Raw genomic sequence first — 23,844 nt, 5'->3', positions numbered from 1 at the left:
TATTGAAAAAGAGGTTATTTTAATTTTAGGACAGCAATATAAATGTCTGTTTCTAAATTCTGAGCGAGGACTGAATGACTCAGTAAAATGACTCACTAATTAAATATGTATGTGTATGTATTCAATTACCCGATCTCTAAACACTAATAGGCTGAAAAAGTGTAATGACAACATGTTGATACAAATAAATATCTCTTTCTCTAACTAACAAGTCAATGAAATGCTTTTCTTACTATGTATTCCAAAATTTGACCATTGGTCAGCTTGGGCTTACTCCAAGTTACATTCACTGCCAAGACCTGGCCATAGTTTTCTAGACGTACAGATGTTTCTACATGCTCTGGTGAAGACGGCACTAAAGAAAAAACAAAAAGCCACTTGAAAACAATAGAATAATAATTGAAAACAATAGAATAATAATTGAAAACAGTAGAATAATAATTTAAAACAATAGAATAATAATTGAAAACAATAGAATAATAATTGAAAACAATAGAATAATAATTGAAAACAATAGAATAATAATTGTTTCAGAAAAGTTTATTTTGGGTTGTTAGTAGTCTATCACTACCTCCACACTAATGGAACTGTGTTGCTCTCATTTTTAGTTGTCTATAAATTACAAAGTGATCCCTATTTCTAATGGAAGATTTATTTTGCTTGAGTTAAAAATTTTGCACTAGAAACTAATAATGAAACATGTGATGCAAAGAAAACAACAACTTTAAAAATAATTTGTTTTGTTGTTGTTCTACTAATCTATATTTAGCTCTTGATGGAGACTGGGATTTTTTAATTTTGGGGTCTTTGGGTGTCTCTGAGTCCACACCGCTCTAATATGTACCTGACATTAGTAGGGGTAAAGTAAAGGCTGTTGGTCGTTGTGCTGGTCACAATACACCCTCATTAACAGTGAGCTAAAGATACAGGTGACCTTTACATCATCTGCCCTATAGATCGCAAGGTCTGAAAGGGGAACTTTACTTTTTTTTACTTACTATATTTAGTTCCCATCTAAAAAAACGTACAGGTCTCATGTCAATCTCTTGTGGCAGGGGGAATCTCTGGTTACATGTATGAATGTTTCAAAATGAAACAAAACTATTTCTACATTCAGGTCTTCAGCTTCTTCAAACATGTGGAGGACATGAGATTTTTGTCTCTGGTGTTAAGAGACCTAACAAGTATTGCTGAGCTAGATAAGACAAAAATGTACTTTGAAAACTATGAATGGAATGTTTCTAGAAACTGAGAATCTGAAACCAGACTTACATCCATCGCTGGTGGTCAACTGCAGATTGCTGTAGGGACACTGCTTTTTAGAGCCTGGAACTTCTTGAAATAAAACAAAGTAGTAGGTGGACGCTGGCTTCAGGTGGTCCACTTTAAACTCAGACCTACTTCTGGAGACATTGGTCCAGGCTAAACTGCCCCAAGGCATGCTGCCATTCTTCAGTCTAACACAAATACAAACAAGTTAGGACAATTTGAATGATACAACTAAAGTTTTCATTCCTAGCAATCTTGATCATTCATAATATTTGAAGGGTGAGAAATATGTTTTGTGAAGATAGTGGGGACTATTTCAAATGGAGGTTCAGCTGCAGCTGGATTGGAATATTTGGATGAAAGAAAAACTAAGCAAGAAGTGTCGTGTTAGCCTTTAGTTGGACTCTTTGTTCAATAGAAAAACAAGAAAAAGTTTTTTCAAAGTAAAGACTGGCAAGACGTTTGACAAGTGATAGCTAGGAGTTACAAAAAATTGGCAAATGTTAACAATAAGTTATAAAGAATCAGCAAATGTTAACAATAAGTTATAAAGAATCAGCAAATGTTAACAATGAGTTATAAAGAATCAGCAAATGTTAACAATAAATTATAAAGAATCAGCAAATGTTAACAATAAATTATAAAGAATCAGCAAATGTTAACAATAAGTTATAAAGAATCAGCAAATATTAACAATAAGTTATAAAGAATCAGCAAATATTAACAATAAGTTATAAAGAATCAGCAAATTTTAACTATGAGTTTTAAAGAAGACTTACGCATATGAAACAGAGGAGAGGGACAATGAATAGAACTCAACACTGTCATTCTTGACCACTTTATCAAAGGTCAAACTGCCCAGTGTATGACAATCTAAGGAGAAATACAAGGAACAAAAGTAGTCAATAAAACTTTGAGTACAAAACTGTCACAAACAAATACACTACAGCAATAATGCTGTGAATGAATGCAAGAGAACAAACCTTCACAGTTGGCTTCATCCAAGAAACTTCCATCACAATCTCTTTTAGTGTCACACACTTGAACCCACGAGACACATGACAGCTGTCCATTGTTGCATTTAAACTGACCATCCTTGCAGGTGTAATTGACTGAAATAAAAGCAAAGTCAATATTTAATACCATCTAACAATAGAGAGAAACAAATTTTTATCACTAGCCTATAAAAAAAAAAGTCAATAAAGCTAAAAGGATGTTTATAATGTCTATGCTCCAACATCCTACACATTAAAAGTTCTAAAATAGAACTTTGCATCTTTGAGACATCTCAAGTACACAGATGACCTACCTGACAAGCTTTAATGGAAACAATTTAAAAAGTTGTAGAATTTCTGAAACTATTTCTTAAAATGTAGATTATAATTTAATTATTCTCTTTGCATTGCATACCATCCATGTTCTACTGTACTTACCATTGATTATACCGTCACCTGTAAAGATATTAAAAAAAAAATATTACATGACAAACCTACTCAATGACTATGTTCTACATTTCGATTACTGAATGAACTCAAGTACAAGTATGTATCATTCTAATGGTATACAACTGTATCAGTAATGTAGTAAGATAAACTAACCATCAGCCCAGTTAAACTAATGTCTCAATGTTTAAAAATAAAATGTCATTTCAAAAACACATTGAAAAGTATCAAACAAAGTAGCACATTTCATGATTTAATCATTGGTGTTCTAAATGTGCATGTTAATGTGTTAAATATGCTAAATAATACTTGATATGTGTGCTGAGGACTCTTTGGTCAGTATGAGTGTGTGCATATATATGTATGTAATGTACTATGAAAGCTATATTAGCTGTGTTTGCTATGAGCAAGATTTGCAAATGTACAGCACACACTATGGAGAATGAATTTGAAAACAACAAGCAATATAGAAAAAGAATACTTTTTAAAAGCAAAGCTAATCTAAGAAAAGGAATCACTAATTACTGCTATTTATCGGAAAATTATGGGGTTTATCTCACTTTCTGCTATATAAAGCAAAATTAATTAACTAGTACTAAATGATTAACTAATTGGTAAATATTTTGATTGATTTGTGTATTGTTATTGACTATGAATAAGTCTGGAGAATTTCAACTTGATCCGAGAATGGGAAGTGGGAGAAAAGCATGTCAAAACATAATAAGGAGACTAAATCAATATATATATATATATATATAGCCACATTTCTCATTAAGTAGCATTTATTCGCCTTATTTTGAAATTTAAAAAAATAATTAATTACCAACAATTAATTAACTAATAGTTTAGATTAGATTTTTAATTCAGTTCAATGAATAATTGTGCAAAGTTTTAACTTGATCCGAGAATGGGAGAAAAAACATGGCATGCAGACAGACGGACAGAGTAAGTTGATATAAGCTTTTTAAAAAAAACAGCTAATTATAGAATTCAAAACAAAAATGTGTAAATGCTAGAAAACGTTTTTATCTATTTATCCACTTACACTTATTGGACTTAGTGTTAAACTGTGCTTCTTTCACAGGCTTGCACATACCTGGGCAACAGAAATAAAGACAATAAACAATATAAGAAATAAACTCTGATATATAGCCACTCTCGCAGCCACTATAAGCTATGTTATTAAAAAGCAGATCTTTAATCATCTGACAAAACGGAAATTAAATGTAACTTACCAGATTCAGAAATATAAACCCCACATGCTGGGTTGCTACAACAAGTCAGTTTGTTTCCATTGAAGTTGGAGCAAGTGACAGCTGAAAAAAAAACACACAAAAAAAAAATAACAAATTTAAGAAAATGCTCAGAAAGACACAAAGATAAAGGCACATTCCTCGTCCCATATGCTAGGACAAATTTGTACAAATGCTCTCTCTTCCCTAGTGCTATTACGAGCATGGAATGGGTTGCCTGAGCTAGCCAGGAAAACCAGTGACTTAGCAGAATTTATGTCATTGGTTAATATGCATGACCGCGTAGGACGTAGTCATCTTCTTTTTTGAAGTAACGTCTGTATAAGATAAAGTGCTATGATCTAAATATTGGAAACTATTGATAGTATGTTTCATTCAGAAACAAGCACACACTCAAGAGCTATCAATATATTATTAGAAGTGTTTAGTCTATTAACTAGAGCATTATATAATTTAGCTAAAACTTTTTGAACTGACAGTTAAAATAAAAGATGACAAGTGAATTCTAAAATTCCATTTTTTTTTAATTTTGTTATATCCATTACAAATTTGTCTCCAAGAATAGTTAAAACAGCTGTTTGATACATTTCTGAATAGATCATAAAGGAACATACACATTTCTGAATAGATCATAAAGGAACATGCACATTTCTGAATAGATCATAAAGGAACATGAAGGAGAAAGAGCTTTATAAGAATATTTTTTTTCTCATACTTTTTTTTTAAAGAATCAAGAGATATTTACTGACAGGTCAATACTTTTTTATTAGCAGCTCTATCACAAACAAAACTTTTCTTACTAATGTTGTAGTCACAGCCAGACTCATCTGACTCATCACTACAGTCAATATGCTGATCACATCGTTTGTAGCTGGCAATACAACCGCCATCACTGTGGCACTTGAACTCTGAGTCAGCACACTTTCTAGAAGCTGAAAAAAAAAAATCCAATGACTTAGCTTTGTGTAAACAGTAGATCTAATCAATGAAGTAGAGGCTTGGCTGCAATGCTGGGAGTCACATGTTTGAATGCTGGTCTTGTTTCAAGTTAGTTTTATTTCCAAATCTAGTTTATCCAGCTTTAGGTACAGGAAATGATTGGATAGAAAGTAGTATGAAAAGGAGAGCTGGTTAATGTGTACTAATAACAAGGGTACATTGTAGTGATGATAAGGGTTATACCCTCGCAACAAAAGCTTGTGTCTCATAATGAAAACTAGCTGAGAATAACAGTTACTTAATGGTTTGGAATTTCAAGGTAGTTTATCACTTGTTCAAAGTGGGGCTAACCTTTTTTTTTTCTTTCATATAGATCAGTGGTTCCCACACTTTTTTTTTTCATTACCTTCAAATGTACCTTTTTTTTTCTCTGACTTCTAAGTTGTATATATCAATGAATGAAATTCAAATTAAAACTAAGCAAAATAAAATGTAATAAATATCATATGAATTCACCAAACAAAACAAAAAAAACAACAACACATTTTAGTGGGCTGCTTTAATAATATAATTTCAAAATTGGGCTTTAATTTAGATAGGCTTAATATTAAGACTTCTAGGTTAGTGAGGTCCAGTTTCTTTGTTTTTATTAGAAGATTGGAAACCTTGCTGAAACTCTTTGACACTAGATGTGAAGATGGAAAAAAATTGAAATTTATGTGATATTCCTTAATAGTATAATTAGCTTTCCTTTTTGAAGCCAGAAGAGTTAATGTCCTTTTTTTAAATTGTATTTTAAGCTCTTGATTTGTATTTAATCTGAGCAGTTCTTCTTTTAATGTTACATAATCCACTGATGTATTGCTATATTCAGAATATCCTCAATCCTAAGCTGAAAATTTGAATACAGGGAATTTTGCTGAGATTATTGACTTCATTTTTATTATTATTAATATTATTATTATTGGGAATCACTGATATAGATATTTATTAATCTCTTTGGTATGCAGACTTCTATATATCTGTAGAAAACATATAAAGATAAAGTTTCCTATGCCAAAGCTACTCATTACCCTTGTCTTCAAATCTATGCTCAAGCAATAAGCTGCAAAGAGTGAACTACTCACTGTGACAGTTCCTCTCATCGTCTCCTCTTTCACAGTCAGGTTCACCATCACACACCCAGTTCTTCTCTATACATTTTCCAAAGAGACCAGAGCTCTCACACTGGTACTGCAGACTGCTGCATGTGCTAGCCTCAGTTGTCCATGACATGGTGGTCAAAAGTTCATCATCACCTGTTCATAACAAAAAAAAAATTAAAGACCAATGTCCTGTCAAGGCTCATATCTTGTAGAAGAAAATATAATGATTAAACGTGTCAGAGTTTAATAAAAGATAAAATAAAAAATAAATTGTAGCATAAATCACACAACCATTGTTATATAAGTTTCTATTTGGTAGGTTTAGACAATCATAGATAGCATATTGGTCATTCCAGAATAAGAGTTATTCTTGGTAAGGGAAACCACCTATCCATAACTTTATTGATACTCTCTAAACTAACGAAATAACAAGAAGACTGTACACATCAAATCTCCCTACTACATGTATACTTGCAAAATTATTGTTTACATTTATACCAATTAATTGAAGGGAGCGGTTAATTGCATCACCATGGAAAACATGCATGATTTATCAGAATGAGGCAACATCTTGCAATGACAAGAGTGAAGAAGCAGGATATCTGCAACTGACCTAACCTACCCATGCCACATATGCAGCCGGCTTTTTAAAGCAAGAATTGGTCTTAATAGAGATCTTCGAGTTTTAGGATATGAGAAATATGTTCATCTTCGATCACCAAGGAGGAGCTATATATATATATATACATTTTAACCTCTAACCCAAACAATATCAGTTGCTTTAGGTATAGAATTGATATTTCTTTGAAAGTTTTCCCACACATATGTGACTTACTTACATCAGTGACTACACAATACATCAAATTATCATGTCAGAACATAGACTTAAAGTGTCTAAGCTATTTGAAACAGTTCCTAGCTATATACTACTACATGACATTCTTCAGAGATTACATTACAAGAGTTATGAAGACTCATTGCTCTCTAGTTCAATTACAACAACAAGGCTCATCTAAAGGGTCTTGCATTCATTCAATTTTTAGATACAGTTGTATAAAACATCTTTCAAAAGTGATTGTACAATCCAACCTAAATGTTTGTGTTAACAATGAGTGAATAAATTTAAAGTAAGTTTTAAAAGGCTAACTTTATATTCTTACTAGTCAGATACTACCTGAGGTCTGCGGGTCTTAATTTACGTATCACTGATATAGTGTATTAGAAACAATTAAGCAAAATAATAATGCTATAAGAAAAGCGAATGAGTGAATATACAAATTTTATGAATGGAGCTTAAAATAGCCAATAGACCTAAATCCAATTTTTTAATCAAAACATTTGCTTGTATGTATATTTAGAAGTGTGCCATATCAAGAATAGAGCTATTGGGCTAAGTTGCAGCTAGAGCAAACTAATGTATGTAAAAATGCTTTAGAAACAAAAATTTGAAGGTTAATTTGATTAAAATATGAAATGAATGGACTATATTTTGTATGTTCATTTGTTAAAGTATAAAACTATCTTTAAGAAGAGTAGATCTATAATCTTAGAATTAGATCTAGAGCTAAATATAGGTTTAGAGAGATTTCTTTCTGTGCATGCATGGAGCCTTCGCTCTGCACATGCGTAACCTTTCAATCTTGTCTCATGTAAACATGGCTATATGACCTAGATCCATGAAACAGTAATACTTTCATAGAGTTGAGCAACTTTATTTTTTGAGTGTCTTAAGGTTGCTGTAGGGCTACTTTACATGTTACTTTACCAGTTAGTATCCAAGGAACATTTATGCCAAGTTTTATCAATATTAATCAAACGGTTTTTATTTCTATTTGGGCCATACATAGGCCTTACTTTCTGCTTTATATTATAGATAAACACAAATTTAGATAAACCTATCAGCTTGTGGCATGCTGACAACCATTGCCTGTTTTGACTACTCAGAATAATGTTATCATAAAGATCTGCCCATCAGAGTAACTATCTGCCTTATCCCTCCAGTAAATCTTTTCAATGAAACTTCATTGTACTTACATCCATCTTCATCTGAGCCATCCCCACAATCATCAATGCCGTTACAGATGTCCAAAAAGCTGACACAGGCTCTATTGGTACATCTGTGATACAGAAACCCACAATGTGGCGATGGTCTTACTGTTGTAGGGGGTACAGTGAAGGCTGAGGAGAACAACATTTGTTGGTTGGAAACATGTAAACAAAAGGATAGGGGTGTAGTTTTCTAAACATCTTGGAGCTGTTGTATGCCGCAAGAACTAAGGTAAACTGTGCATAATATTTCTGAGTTTTCAAATGTCTCTTCTTTGTTTGTATGAATAATGTTCATCAATAAGCTGAACTTCTTAAGACCTAGTTTATCCCTAACTTTTCTTTCAAAAAAATATTTAAAAAAAAAAATAAAAAAATTCCAGTCTTCTACTAGTTTCCCTTTCAGACATTGCAAGCTATAGGGCAGATGATGTTAAGGTCATCTGTTTGTAAGGCCAACGTTTAAAGAGGGTGTCATGACAAACTGCCTTTACCTTTAGAGTTGGGTAAACTCAGGGGAATCCTAAAAATCACGAAATTCAAAATCTGTCTTTTCAAGATCCATACACAAGACCCCCTATGAATTAAAAAAAAATATTGGATATTATATATAGAAATGATCCCTGGTTGCTTTGTGACTGAAGAAGACCATAGATAAATACTTTGTGAAATTAATTTTTAAAAATTGTAGTTTAGTTTTCATTTAATTATTTACAAGGTTGTTCGAATTTCAAAAGCCTGGGTTATCTCCCATAGAAAAATGTCAAGTGTTTTGAAAAGTAAGCAAAGAGAGTGAGGACTAGTTCAAAATATCTTCTAGTCACGTCAAAATATCTCTAGTTGCTTTAAAATATCTTCTAGTCACTTCAAAATATCTTCTAGACACTACAAATATCCTCTAGTCACTTCAAAATATCTTCTAGTCACAACAAAATATCTTCTGGTTGCTTAAAAATATCTTCTAGTCACTTCAAAATATCTTCTAGACACTACAAATATCCTCTAGTCACTTCAAAATATCTTCTAGTCACAACAAAATATCTTCTGGTTGCTTAAAAATATCTTCTAGTCACTACAAAATATCTTCTAGTCACTACAAAATATCTTTTAGTCACTACAAAATATCTTCTAATCACTACAAAATATCTTCTAGTCACTACAAAATATCTTCTAGTCGCTTCAAAATATCTTCTAGTCGCTTCAAAATATCTTCTAGTCGCTTCAAAATATCTTTTAGTCACTTAAAAATATTTTTTAGTCACTACAAAATATATTCTAGTCACGTCAAAATATCATTCTAGTTGCTTTAAAATATCTTCTAGTCACTTCAAAATATCTTCTAGACACTTCAAAATATCTTCTAGTCACTACAAATATCCTCTAGTCACTTCAAAATATCTTCTAGTCACAACAAAATATCTTCTGGTTGCTTAAAAATATCTTCTAGTCACTTCAAAATATCTTCTAGTCACTACAAAATATCTTCTAGTCACTACAAAATATCTTCTAGTCACTACAAAATATCTTCTAGTCACTACAAAATAGCTTCTAGTCACTACAAAATAGCTTCTAGTCACTACAAAATATCTTCTAGTCACTACAAAATATCTTTTGTTGCTTCAAAATATCTTCTAGTCGCTTCAAAATATCTTCTAGTCGCTTCAAAATATCTTCTAGTCACTTCAAAATATCTTCTAGTCGCTTCAAAATATCTTTTAGTCACTTAAAAATATCTTCTAGTCACTACAAAATATCTTCTAGTCACTACAAAATATCTTCTAGTCACTTGATTTCAACCATCTCTGTATAACTCTACAAATTTTATCCTTCACATTGCACAGTTTTGATGTCTTGTGTTTACTTACAACAGTTGACCTCATCTGAACCATCTGAACAATCTTTGTCCCCATCACACCTCCAGGAGATGAAGATACAGTTGTTATTAGCACAGGTGAACTGGTAGTCTAAGAAACGAAACAGATTTAATTAAAAAGATAGACTAAAATGTACAATGGATAAAGACAAAACATTTTCTCCTGCATATTTGTGGGACACAGTGCAAAGATGTATTACTAACAAATGAGGGACATAGAGATCAATGAATCTGCTAGCAATTGATGTAGATGTCATAGAATTGTAGTTTTTAACTACAAGGGTGCAGCCTGGTTGTGCGGTATGCAGGCTGGACTGTCATTGGACTTGTCGATGATCCCGTGTTCATACCTAGCCCGCTGCCATCCTCCATCATCCTGCAGAAGGTTTGGACTAGGAAGTAAATTATTAAACAAGGAGCAGAGTCAAGAATTAGAATCAAGTCTAAACAACCTCATAAGTTAGTGTTTGTCCAAAGGCTTTATCAAGGTTGAAAATGTTCATAATTAGGAATTATCTTTTAAATCAGCTGCTACAGATCAGTTCACAGAAAGTGGTCAGGATTTATTTCAGGTGAATGGGTAAGCTTACATAACAAAGAAACTTAAGTGCAAATTAAAAAAAGCCATTCAGGCTCTGTTCTGCAACAAATGATATTTCTGCTTTCTGTCTACCAGTAAACTCATAATGTCTTTGGTTCTGGAATTCACAGGCCAAAAGTATTTGGGGGTAACCACATTATGATGTGGTTTGTTCTATTGTCAAAACAAAAACAAAAACTTCATTTGAACATAGAGAAGACAGTCTCATCATATCATTGTTAACTATAACTAGGAATTAGAAATGAAATGCCCTAAAAGTTTTATTTTAAAAACAAACATCTTTATTTTTTGGATGATTTGTTCATAAATTGTGGAACTTACCACTGCTACATGTTGTTTTGTTTTTGGCACAGTCATCTTCATCACTGCCATCTAAACAATCCTTCTCACCATTACAGTGATAGTAACTGTCCACACAGTCCCCACTCTTGCAGGTAAAAGAGAAAGGACCACAAGCTGAACATCAAATGAAAAAAAAAAGTGAACTTTCCATTGAGACATTGTGGTTAGTAAAGCAAATGATGACACTAATTTTATCAGATGATTTTCTAGGTTTTGTTGTATAAATTCCAGACATTAAAATATGCCCTAGCAATAATTTCTGCCATATCATTGAACTAACTCTATTAGCTATCTTATGTAGAGCTATTTTATCCCAGTTTAGTCTTATCTCGTGATATGTTAATTAAACTTATCTTTGATACCAATCAACTGACATGCTATCTCAGCTTAGTCTTTCAATTTTATATCATGAGTCATTTCTTAGTTTTGAATTCCAGCTAGCTCATTTTTGGTCCTATCTCTTTTTTTTTTTCCTTGGACTCACTTCACAACAATCAAAGATATTTCTTCCTTATAATAAATGCATTAGTTAATTGTTTTGAGCAAATATTTTCTTGTCTTATATTTAAATCTTGACATCCCCATACACAAACTAACATCAGGAGTGTAGGAGTGACTCAAAGGATCCAATTCCAATATTTAAATCTTGACATCCCCATACACAAACTAACATCAGGAGTGTAGGAGTGACTCAAAGGATCCAATTCCAATATTTAAATCTTGACATCCCCATACACAAACTAACATCAGGAGTGTAGGAGTGACTCAAAGGATCCAATTCCAATATTTAAATCTTGACATCCCCATACACAAACCAACATCAGGAGTGTAGGAGTGACTCAAAGGATCCAATTCCAAATCCAAAAAAGGTTGGTATATGATAGAATCCTTGTTAGACAAGACTAAACTGGTTTTAAACTGCATGATTAAAACAGACAATGCAAATCAGCAAAAGTTTACGATTGGTCATTCATACTTGCGTTGTGTTTACAGTTGGCAGTTTCATCAGAACCATCATGACAGTCATTATCCTTGTCACAAACCCAGCTACGGTCAATACAGTAGCCATTGTTGCAACGGAACTGGTGCTCTGCACAACTTCGGTTGCCTGAAAGAAAATTTAATGAAACGCATTAACTTTAAACAAAATCTTTTTGTCAATACATACAAATTTTGACAAGATTATACCTTCTTGGAAATATCAATTAATAGCTTAATGTAAACTAAAGATGATGAAAACATTTCTTAAGTACAATAATTAAATCACATATAACACGGATGCCATTTTGCCCTCACTGGCAAAGAGGAAAGTAGCTGGCATCAGATGGCCTCTGAAAAAGCACTAACAAAGGTTGCAGGACACACATTTGAGGCCCAGAGAAAAGCCCTTGTAGAAGACCGGCAGAGAAGAAGCAAAGAAAACTTAAATAGGCCCTAATGGACAACAGTTTTGTCTGCATCAGAGTGGAAAAATATGCAGGTCACAAACAAGTTTGCATAGTCCTGTGAAACACTCATCTTTAATCTTTGGAATTTATTTATTTTATTATAAGACTTTCATCACTAAGACAAAAGCTAAGAACTAATTAAAGTAACATCATGGAGAAGAAACCAAACTAGCAATTTGTTTTCCTCCTTCTGCCTTCAATACACTTATCAAAACTTTTACAAAGAGTTAACTCTTTCTCTCTGTAATTATTTACCACATTCTGGTGGAATCAACGCTGGTATCATGAGTTAGGAGAGAAAGAGTTAAGTAGTAGTAGTAATAGTAAATGAAGGGATAAATGACTATCAGCTTTCTTCTCATGAAAATAAAGGAGACTGACAATGTCCCTAATACAAACACAAGGAAGTTTAATGACCAGGCCACTGATCTTCAACCTTAAGAAGAGAAATAGATAAATGCTTAGCTTACAAATCACAGCCAGTAGAATTATTGTTGGTTTTTAAATACTGTAATACATTGTTTTGATATATGTCATTTTGGTGCTGTAATAAAAATGCTTTGACTTCTGAATTTTTTACTCATGTTATAAGCTCTAATGAGTAACTGAAGAGTTTTGAGATAGCTCATTTTTGTGTTACAGTAATGTTGAAGAGTGATGTCAGCAAGGTAAATACTGAGCATTCCCAGGACTGGGAAAAATAACTAGTGAACAAGTTCCAGGGCATGATAAAGCTATAACACAGTCTGAGAATCACAGACCAAAGCATGCAAGCAAAGTTTACTTACATTTAATTTCGTCAGAAGCAATGCCATCTCTGCAGTCATCCTCTCTGTCACACCTCCAATGCTCAGGAATACACTTGCCACTAGAACAGGTGAATGTGCCATCAGCACAGGTTGCAAATGCTGAAAGTTACAAAATATACAGTTACCACTGTGTGAAAAAAAAAGAAAATTAAGTGCACTGCAAAATAATATATCAGAACTTATTTTATGAATATCAACACAAAATTTACTGAAAACCAAATGAAATATAAAGTGCTGTCGATTATTCTGAAAAGAAAAATAAAGATAGCACAACTAAAATAAAATTTATTTTTTTTACAAACAGTGATGATTTCTAGAACAAACATACATAAATACACCTTCCCATTTACTGTATGTATTAAAAAGCATCCAACAATATAAATATAACAATTTATAAAACAATTACAAAACTTTATAAAAACATATCCAGAAACTTTTTTTTTAAATAACTAGAAAACTATAATATAGAAATATAACAAAAAAACTTTTTATAGATATATAAAAAAAACTTTAAATATGGCATCAATTTATAAATAATAGCTTAACAAACTGCTTCACTAAACGCTTACTAATCTAATTATTATTGAATAATATGAACATACGGCAATCTTTTTCATCTGTACCATCACCGCAATCATCATCTCCATCGCAGTGCCAGGCTTTCAGCACACAATGTCCATTCTTACAAGTCAGTTTATCGCTGGCGCACGTCGTCACTGAGAAAATGTACAAAAATATTATTAATTACTTTTCTGAGATATGGCATAAGGCAAATTAAAAGTAAGTTACAGAAAAATAAAGAAAATATGATTTTAAAATATGGAATTTTTATTTTTATGCTATTTCCATTTATGCTTTCTATATAGAATGCAGCCTTTGGGGAAATGCCAAAAATAAAATGGGTTTCAGGCTGTGAATCCGTCAAAAAGTGTTATAGCAAGCACCTAAGAGGTAAAAGGAACCTGTGTACAAAATTGTATGCTTAGCCGTACAGCAGTTGATGAGATCTCTTAATACATACATAAGTGAATGAATTAGTTGGTACTTTAGGACTAGATACAATATTATGATGAAGGTATAACAATATGCAAAGAGTAAATTTGAATGTGCTTTTAGAAACTTTATTTTAAAATGTGTTTCTTCATAATAGATGAATAAAACCATCCCAATTAATGGCAGAAAATTACCTAATTTAATTTCGTTTTTAAGGAAAGGTTGACAAAATAACTGACTCAAAGATAAGGCAGAAAAAAAAAAAAGAAGAATATTTGGCTTTTTTTTCCCTGTGACTCTCCGGATTATGCTAAAGTAAAGCACATAAAAAACAGACACATTTCTATAAGCACTAATGTGTTAATATTGTATTTGGTCTTGTTAAGCTTTTAAAAAACAGTTATTATTTATTAGCGAAGAAATACTTTTTTTGAAAATATAGAACTCTTCTTTTGACAGAAAAAAAAAACATAATGTAAATGGAGGAGGACCAATTGCATACCATTGGCAGATTTGACACATGTCCCATTAGTTTGCAGCACTTCTCCAGGCTCACATAGACACATCTGGTCATTGGATTGGGCATGGCTATCCTTGCGGTATCCTTCTCCACACAGGCAGGTGCGGTTCTGTGAATGAGGACCAGTGGAGGGCATGGGCATGCACAGCTGTGTGCATGGCTTGTTGTAGGGGCTACAGGCACTCATAGCTAGAGACAGAAGATAATATGGTTATATTCAAGAAAGTTTGCTGTAAGAAATGCAAGGGATAAAATCAACACCATCCACATGTTTGGTTTCTATGCTGCTGAGGGACGTTTATGAAAGCTATTGAAAGCATCTTGATTGCTCAATGAACTTTAAAGTAGTACTGTATGAGAGGATGCTATTGTACAATGAACTTTAAAGTAGTACTGTATGAGAGGATGCTATTGTACAATGAACTTTAAAGTAGTACTGTATGAGAGGATGCTATTGTACAATGAACTTTAAAGTAGTACTGTATGAGAGGATGCTATTGTACAATGAACTTTAAAGTAGTACTGTATGAGAGGATGCTATTGTACAATGAACTTTAAAGTAGTACTGTATGAGAGGATGCTATTGTACAATGAACTTTAAAGTAGTACTGTATGAGAGGATGCTATTGTACAATGAACTTTTAAGTAGTATTGTATGAGAGGAGGCTATTGTACAATGAACTTTAAAGTAGTACTGTATGAGAGGATGCTATTGTACAATGAACTTTAAAGTAGTACTGTATGAGAGGATGCTATTGTACAATGAACTTTAAAGTAGTATTGTATGAGAGGATGCTATTGTACAATGAACTTTAAAGTAGTACTGTATGAGAGGATGCTATTGTACAATGAACTTTAGAGAATTTTGATTGCACTTATCAGGATAACTTTTATGTTCATTCTCTAATACAAGACTGTCCTGTCCAGCCAGACTTGAAAGTGTCTCATGCAGAATTGTAAATAAATATTTGTGTATATATTTGTTCAAGGGTTCATTAAATTTGTTGCTTTTTAACAGAAATTTCAGAGAAAGAGAGAGAAAGAAACAAAAAAAAAACATTAAATAGTGAACAGACATATGGTCAGTTCCTGGTCAGTTCCTAAAGTGGAGCAAGTGACATGGAACAAAGAGAAGGAGGTCAGAAAAAAAAAGTCCATGGGGAAAATACGAATACGATTTTTTTCCAGTGTATTATTCTATTCATTTTGATAACATTTTTACATTTCTAGCACACACACACAAAAACAAATCGATTTCAATACTGTATAGTTTAAAAATGACACTATTGGAACTAGAATATTTCTTTGCAGAAAAGTCTTCTATCCTACCATGCTGTGATGTGTTGGACACTACCACTATTCCATAAGCTCTACTGGAAATGATCCCCATGATACTGTAGCCTTGGTCTGATCTGTGTTTGTCCATTGTATAGACAAAGGAACTAAAGCTGCCTACTAAATAAACAAGATCCTGGAACAAGACAAAACATAAACAGTAGCAACATTACAATTTGAACCATAAGAATGGGTAAAAATAAAGGGAAGTTATAAATAGCAATCGAGGCGCGGTTGCTGAGCGGTAAAGTGCTTAGCTTCCGAACCGAGAGTCCCAAGTTTGAATCCTGGTGAAGTTGGATTTTTAATTTTGAGATCTTTGGGCGCCTCTGAGTCCACCCAGCTCTAATGGGTACCTGACATTAGTTGGGGAAAGTAAATGTGGTTGGTCCTTGTGCTGGCCACATGACACCCTAGTTAAACCGTAAGCTACAAAAACAAACGACCTTTACACCATCTGGCCTATAGACCACAAGATCTGAAAGGGGAACTTTTTTTTAATATAAATAGCAATAAAAAGTCTCAATGACTAGGACTTGGAGGTCTTGGGACTTTATTTTTAGCAAGTCTCTGAAGTTTTTAAGCCTTTTTAATTTGGCCTTTTTTAAAGCAGTACTTGGAGGTCAAAAGTCTCTTTCAACTAAAAACTCATGTGTTTTTTTTAGATTTACTAGAAAAACTTGGGAAAAGTTGAGAAACTCAACTTCCTGCATTTCAGCAACCATCTCACATTCATCATTTTATTGGCAACAAGTTTGCTGGGAAAGTTGGGGGAATTCAATATTTACAATGTTTTAATCCTAGACATTATACTAAGCAACCTGATTAATCAAATAGTTTAAGTTGCACCATCAAGTTAAAAAATAAAAATTGGATGAAAGATGACACTATACCTCACCTAACAAGTTGTATATATATATTTAGACTATCAGCATTTTATATGGTCAAAACTTTCTTACCTTAAATATTCCAATACCAGAAATATCTCTATTAATCACAGCCCCAGTGTAAGAACTAAGTTCACGTCTGCTTAAACTGTAATAGTAAAGTCTGTTGTTTGTGGAGGCTATCCAGTACAGGCGCTCAGTTTCTGCATCAAGAGTCAAATAGGTGGTGTAGTGTACTGAGGTGTTGACTAGTTGAGTGACTGTCTTGTCAGAACCATCCATGACAGCTTGGTAGATGGCATAGGTTTGATTACCAGCATCAACAGAACCAACAAAGTACAGGTAACTAGCAATAGAAAATAAATTCTATACTCAAATAGCAAATTACAGGTAGCTAGAAATAGGAAATAAATATACGTAAACAGTTTTATGAAAAAATTATGGTTCCAGACTCAAATCTAGATATTTATGCATTATAAATATTGATAAACTATCACTTTTATAACACAATGAGCAGGGGAAAAAGATTTTCTACATTATGTTCTGTTGCATTGAATTTAAAATCACTAGTTGAGTTTTATGCATACAACACTTTTTTCTTAATATATTTTAGGCCAGTGTTTATAAACTGATTTTTTCAAGTTTTCTATATATATTTTTTAAAGGAGCCAATATCAATTACTTCCAAAATTAAGCAAATTTTTCATCTTAAAAAAAAATAATATGCAATATGGATGACTGCCTGGTCAAGCAGTATGTGCTTTAAACTGTTGTCCAATGGTCCCAAGTTCGAACCTAGCCCACTGCCACACCCTGCAGCCTGCAAAAGGTGTTTGGCTAAGACATTCGAAAGATAAAAATGTACTCTTTTTTTTAATCATAGGCAACTGTACTGAAGAGTAATTCCCTCACCCTCAGGATTATACCATCAAAACACTGAGGAACATTGTTCAGAACTGTCGACATAAATTTCGTTTTCCAGAAAGAAACTAATAGTTATAAGACAACATATAAACTATTGATTGCATGGATCCATCATAATATTTAAACTAACTACAATAACAAATAACAAAATGTGATAATATAAGGTACAATTGTGTACAGAGAAATTTAGAACTAGATTAAATAAAACTAGATGTAGGCTACTACAATTCAATTAGTTTGATTATTACATCTAGATCTAGTCTAGAACTTAAACAATCTCTAATTAATTTACATTAGATTTCTATAATTGAGATAACAATAATTTACAATAATCTTGTAAGTGTCATTAGTTTGGAAAAATTAAGATTTTTCAAAATATAGTTAAGTTATTGATTTCTAGTCACCAGCGTATCCCACATCAATCTGAATTGTATGATTAAGTACATATCTAGATACAATATCACAATGGCAATTGGGGCCCCATGATGATCTGCTGTCAAAAAAGTAAACTAAAACTATATGGTCACATTACAAGGTCCTCAGGACTTGCAAAAACCTTTTGGCAGGGAACAGAATCAGAGATTAGAAAAAGAGGCAAATAGATAAAGCAATGAGAAGACAACATCAACAAATTGACAGGCCTTTCTTTGAGACAGAGGAATGGAGAGAGACAGTCTCCAGATCATGTGTGATCCCCCAATAGGCCAACAGACTAATAGATGGTGAAGGTGAAGATAGCTAAAGACTAACTTTAGTTCAGGTTGAATAAATTTAGCTGACCAATGAAACTAGTCCCACCATTGATTTTTCAAAATGCCACCTTCAATAAAGTCCAGTAGAGAATCAGCGCCAAAGGTGCCATTATCTTGTTGATTATTGGAAAGGCTTTTATCCAACGAACAGTCTTGGACCGGGAGCTCTTCATCCCGTCCTGAGGACTCCCAGCAGTAATGGCCATGAACCAAATAAAAATGCCACCAGAGCTGGCCTGCATACACCCATATAAATAGCTAATGTAAATTTTCCATTTTTTTCAAGAATGTAATTTAATTATTTTAATTCCAGACTTCCAGACATCATAAAAATCCTTTGTGTATCTTCAAACAAAATGTAAAATTTCAAATAGTGAACTTACCCATGAGGAGGGTCCAACACTATCTGATTTGGCCTGTATACACCATTGGAAGCATTGTACAAGGTCAGTTCAAATCTGCCATCTACATTGACCACTCTTATTGCATCCTCCAGAGAATCTGTGAAATATACATTCCTGCCGGTCCACTCAAAGGCCATGGCGGTGAAATTCATTTGAGAGGTAATTAGAGAGACCTCGGTGGAGTTCCTGTTGTAGCCGAGACAGTTGGTCTAGCCACAAAATACAAATGATTTTAAACTCATGAGAAACAACATCCATTGATAATACTTAAAGTATGGTATATTTAGTTTATGAAAATATACAAGTCTGTTCAAAGTATGCTAATAGGCTAACTTTTTAATTAAATACAATAAATGTTTCACTATGAACAAAGAAGAAAAATGTTCAATAATTAAACATCAAATTGTAAACAAATTTGTTTTCCAGCACAAGGAACATTTAAGTCCTAGAAAAATAACTGATAATTTTACATGCAGTTTTATTTGCATATAATTTTACCATCACTAAGTCAAAACTGCCATTTTTCCCAAAAAAATTGAAGACCTTTATAGTTATTTAAAACTCCAAGTGCAAATAATAATCATTATGACTATAATATGGAAAGAATGCATGAAAGTGTGTAGGTCAGTCCAATCTGGATCTACTACAGTGAAGAACACAATAGCTATTTTAAATTTGGAGTTTACAACTCAAACTGTAGGAATGTAATGATTTTACAATCACACTTTGGAAAGTTGGCACCTACTTTTAAATCACTTATCCAAAGTCACATAGACAGTGGCACATACCTTTAAATACTTATCCAAAGTCACATAGACAGTGGCACCTACCTTTAAATACTTATCCAAAGTCACATAGACAGTGGCACCTACTTTTAAATCACTTATCCAAAGTCACATAGACAGTGGCACCTACCTTTAAATACTTATCCAAAGTCACATAGACAGTGACACCTACCTTTAAATACTTATCCAAAGTCACATAGATAATACAGTTCTTCTCATAGTCAAATATAGCAGGTGGTGATGTGGCAGCATCTTCAAGGGGGATGGTGGTCTTCGTTTGTGAAGCCAAGTCAATCATCAACACTGATCTATATGTGCTCACTAAAAGAAATGCACTACTTTCTGAAACATTGAAGAAAAAAAAGAGAATTATGTTAAACAAAACATTAAACCTGACAATGTAACAGTATACTTGCAAAGCAATCAACTTTCCTATAGGACTTTGTATAAAGACATTGTTTTCTATAACCTCAATACTCTATGTAAACCTATATAGATAGGAAACAGTAAATCAATTTACTTAATAACATTTCTAATCCTTTAAAGTCCACTTACCACGAACAGGGCATGAATATTTGAGAGGAGCATAGTGGTGGTCCTGTCCTTGACATGTGTCACCTGCAACTTTGCGATATCTAAGCAATTAAATGAGCATGAATGTTATTAGAAATATATACAAGTCAGCAACATAAATCAGACATAACAAGGCAATAACTGAATGAAACATGAAAAAAAAAAACAATAGAAAAAAACAGTTATAAAAAAAAAGTTAGAGAAAAGAAGTGCATATTTACAGATGTATATCTCAATACAGTATAATAAATTTTCTTTTTTTCTAAATCAGTCAAAATAAATTAATTTTCAATAATTAATTTATTTAGTGTTTAATTTTTTTTATTGACTCATGTTTTGTTAAGGAGAATGAAGAATGAATAATTGTGCAAAGTTTCAACTTGATCTGAGAACGTGATTTGGGAGAAATAACGTGTAAACAATTTCTAACATGCAGATAGACAGACAGTTGATTAAAAAAAAACATGTTTGAATCTACTAGAACTGCTATACCTACTTAAATATACACCTGAACAATATTTAATTTTAATTACAATAAGTTAAGTTGGCTCACCCTCTTGAAAAGTAATAAAATGTCCCAGGCAAGCAGCTACTGGGCACTGGGTTCAGTTTAGACGAGTCCAAAGATGGTGTCCTCCTACAGATTAGTTCTGACTTGGAAGAGTTTTGAAGCACCAGGGTATCTTCTTCATAGCCAAAGTCACTAAGAGTACATAGACAAAATAAAGAGCTCAACTATTTATACAAAACTTCTTGTTCCAACTGGATACATTTTCTAGGGATGTCTGACTGATGTTGTATAAAACACTCTTTTTATATTGCATAATTATTTATCAATTGTAAAAACGTTTTTGACATTGACATTAACACATACACACACACACAAAATGGCTAGCTTTGGACAAAACAAACTCGAGGAATACATTGCATACGGTAGATTGTCTAGAATTTTAAAAAATGAAAGACATTTCCAGCCACACCCTCAAGGAGACAGTTCTGTGTTCAAAAGTATCTTATCTGTAACTCAAGACACAACTAATCATCAACACATTTCAGACCACCAGACAGGAATCACTGTCCAGGTGCAACAGGTCCAAAGCCTCTCCCAATCAAAAGATGCTTATTGCTACTATTTTGCTTAATGCTGTTTCCAATTAAATTCAACAATCAGAAATTAAAATGATTCAAATGAGACATTTTATTTCACAATGGCCAAATGTGAAATTGGGCACAGCTAAACAAATTTCTTTCTCTAGATTTATGAATTTTGTTTGAAAGTATGCTGATAGGCTAGACACACCTACCATTCAAAGTCCTCACTTGTGCAAGTGCAGTTCCTGACCTGAGCTGTACGTACAAAGTCCTCCCCATTGTAACACTTCACTGAAGCATAGCGCCTCTGATACTGGGTTATCCTTCCTAGGAGGCACCCATCTTCTGATGGCAAATTATCATTAGCTGACCACATGTAGTAGTCAGATGGTCCACATTTTACACCTTGAGCCCAAAACAAAACAAAAAAATTAGTGAGAAATTGTAATTTTTTTTTATAGCAATGAACAAGAGAAAGACCACAGACCTTAATATTCCTTGTCTTTTTTGTCTCTTTTGCTTTGTCTTTCTTCTTGTTTAAATTTGTCAAGTCTTTTTTTTTTATTTCCTTTGTCATTCTTTTTTTTTTACCATTTCTATTTCTTTTTTTGTCTTTTTTACATCTTTAATTCTTCTTTTTTATAGTATTATTCTCTTCAATCTTTTGCCTGCACACTTTATTTACTCAATTTTTACCTTTTTATTTATTTAACAAATGGAAGTGTTCCTTGAGGAACTTACAGGTCCATTAGTGAAGCTGTTACTGTTGTTACATGAGTGTCAAATATCCACCACAATAGTCAAGCACTGTCATGTCTGCCTAAAGTCAGGTATCTATTTAAACTGCAGACTTAGTCAGGGGATAAAATCATGAATGAAACAGTTTAACCTAGTCCAGTATCTGAACCCATAAACATGAGAAATGAACAACACTTTCACTCATGATGTATTATTATAACAAAAATATGTGAGCAACACTCACCATTAAAGAGATTTAAAAAGTCAATTTGTAGTATGACCCAACTGTGTCGGATCAAGCCAGATCCAAAGACAGAGAATATGGTAGTATTCTCTCCAGGCTCCGTTAGCAATCCATAAACTCTGATGCTCTCATTCACAAACTTATATCGTGTCCAGGTGATACCTTCATCCAGCGAATACCTGGGAATAGTCATCAATGCAGCCAGTTCAAATATATTCTATTGATCATTAAAGAAGTAACTCTCTTTTTTTCTTCAACATTTACATACAAGGCTTAAGATCTAAATTTCAATGAAAAAATGACTTGTATTTTTCTTCTTAATCCAATAATCTTTAAGTAATAAAACCAATATATACATGGAAACAACTTAAATAGTTTAAAAATAAACTTTTTGTATATTACTACAAGAAATTAGGTTTGGATTTCATCCTAAAAATATATTTTTACACATTCCTAATGTTGTTTTAGTCGAATACAATCAGTTAAACCTATTTGTACTTATAATTCCATGAAGATAATCAAGGATATAATTTAATGAAAATGTTCCTAAATATAATCTTACTTAATAGAAAATTCAGAAACAAATTTTAAAAAAGCCTCTTCATCAACTTACATGAGTTCATTGGTTGGGATAAACTGATGGATGGCCACAATGATGCCTCCATGATCGGCACTGGCATACATGTAGTTGCCAGAGAGCACTTGACGCCAAGAAATGCCAGCATTCACTGACAAAAACACGTCTGGTTCACCCTTTAGCGAGGATCCAATAGTCCCAGAGGCAATGACAAGACCTAGCAAAGAGTCAGAAAAACAAGAATAAATAGGCAACTGAAAAGGGATTTTAAATTACATTTTTTTTTTGTTCAGTGTAGGTTCAGTTTAGACGAGTCCAAAGATGGTGTCCTCCTACAGATCAGTTCTGACTTGGAAGAGTTTTGAAGCACCAGGGTATCTTCTTCATAGCCAAAGTCACTAGGCCATGTGTTTTCTTAACAATAGGAAACTTTCTATGCATCTATTATCTCCCTTAATTACCACAGAATAGCATACTGAATCCATTTTAACTCTTTCTCTCTGTAATTATTTTTCACATTCCGTTGGAATTATTTATTTTGTTTCACTACCCTATTATGATTAAACTATTTGTATGCAAGTAGAAAATGTTATCTAAGGTATACAATTATAGAAGAATGCATGATCTTTTTATATAACACAAATTAAATTTTATAAAATCAAAATTTAATTTAACTTAACGGGGTCAAATGAACGTTGGTATCATCAGTTAGGAGAGAAAGAGTTAAAAAGTTTATATCATCACTGTGTACAAACCATGTACAGGTTAATTCTCTCACTTGCTAGTCTCCAATCCAATTGAAATTGTACACAATTATTCATAGTCCCTAACAAATCATAAATCAATCAAATAA

At 32.8% G+C, this 23,844-nt stretch overlaps 1 protein-coding gene across 1 annotated transcript in view; it reads right to left on the bottom strand.

The window, feature by feature from the left end:
* The window catches only part of LOC106067411 (sortilin-related receptor-like), a 47,312-nt gene that overhangs the window by 13,718 nt on the left and 9,750 nt on the right, over positions 1-23,844 (bottom strand). Inside the window, exons 11-35 of the mRNA XM_056009411.1 lie at positions 23,028-23,208; positions 22,415-22,593; positions 21,645-21,837; positions 20,894-21,043; positions 20,323-20,402; positions 19,940-20,109; positions 18,962-19,191; positions 16,975-17,248; positions 16,010-16,151; positions 14,663-14,869; positions 13,770-13,883; positions 13,147-13,266; positions 11,887-12,018; positions 10,890-11,024; positions 9,960-10,058; positions 8,083-8,226; positions 6,031-6,201; positions 4,765-4,896; positions 3,947-4,027; positions 3,757-3,807; positions 2,703-2,720; positions 2,253-2,381; positions 2,049-2,142; positions 1,273-1,457; positions 234-355 (exon numbers count right to left, since the gene is read on the bottom strand). Coding sequence (XP_055865386.1) covers positions 234-355; positions 1,273-1,457; positions 2,049-2,142; positions 2,253-2,381; positions 2,703-2,720; positions 3,757-3,807; positions 3,947-4,027; positions 4,765-4,896; positions 6,031-6,201; positions 8,083-8,226; positions 9,960-10,058; positions 10,890-11,024; positions 11,887-12,018; positions 13,147-13,266; positions 13,770-13,883; positions 14,663-14,869; positions 16,010-16,151; positions 16,975-17,248; positions 18,962-19,191; positions 19,940-20,109; positions 20,323-20,402; positions 20,894-21,043; positions 21,645-21,837; positions 22,415-22,593; positions 23,028-23,208 — 3,533 coding nt within the window. The remainder of the gene's footprint in view (positions 1-233; positions 356-1,272; positions 1,458-2,048; positions 2,143-2,252; positions 2,382-2,702; positions 2,721-3,756; positions 3,808-3,946; positions 4,028-4,764; positions 4,897-6,030; positions 6,202-8,082; positions 8,227-9,959; positions 10,059-10,889; positions 11,025-11,886; positions 12,019-13,146; positions 13,267-13,769; positions 13,884-14,662; positions 14,870-16,009; positions 16,152-16,974; positions 17,249-18,961; positions 19,192-19,939; positions 20,110-20,322; positions 20,403-20,893; positions 21,044-21,644; positions 21,838-22,414; positions 22,594-23,027; positions 23,209-23,844) is intronic.

The sequence above is a fragment of the Biomphalaria glabrata genome, chromosome 14 (assembly GCF_947242115.1).
Source record: "Biomphalaria glabrata chromosome 14, xgBioGlab47.1, whole genome shotgun sequence".
NCBI classification, from domain to species: domain Eukaryota; kingdom Metazoa; phylum Mollusca; class Gastropoda; family Planorbidae; genus Biomphalaria; species Biomphalaria glabrata.
This window is presented reverse-complemented; position numbering and strand designations above follow the sequence as displayed.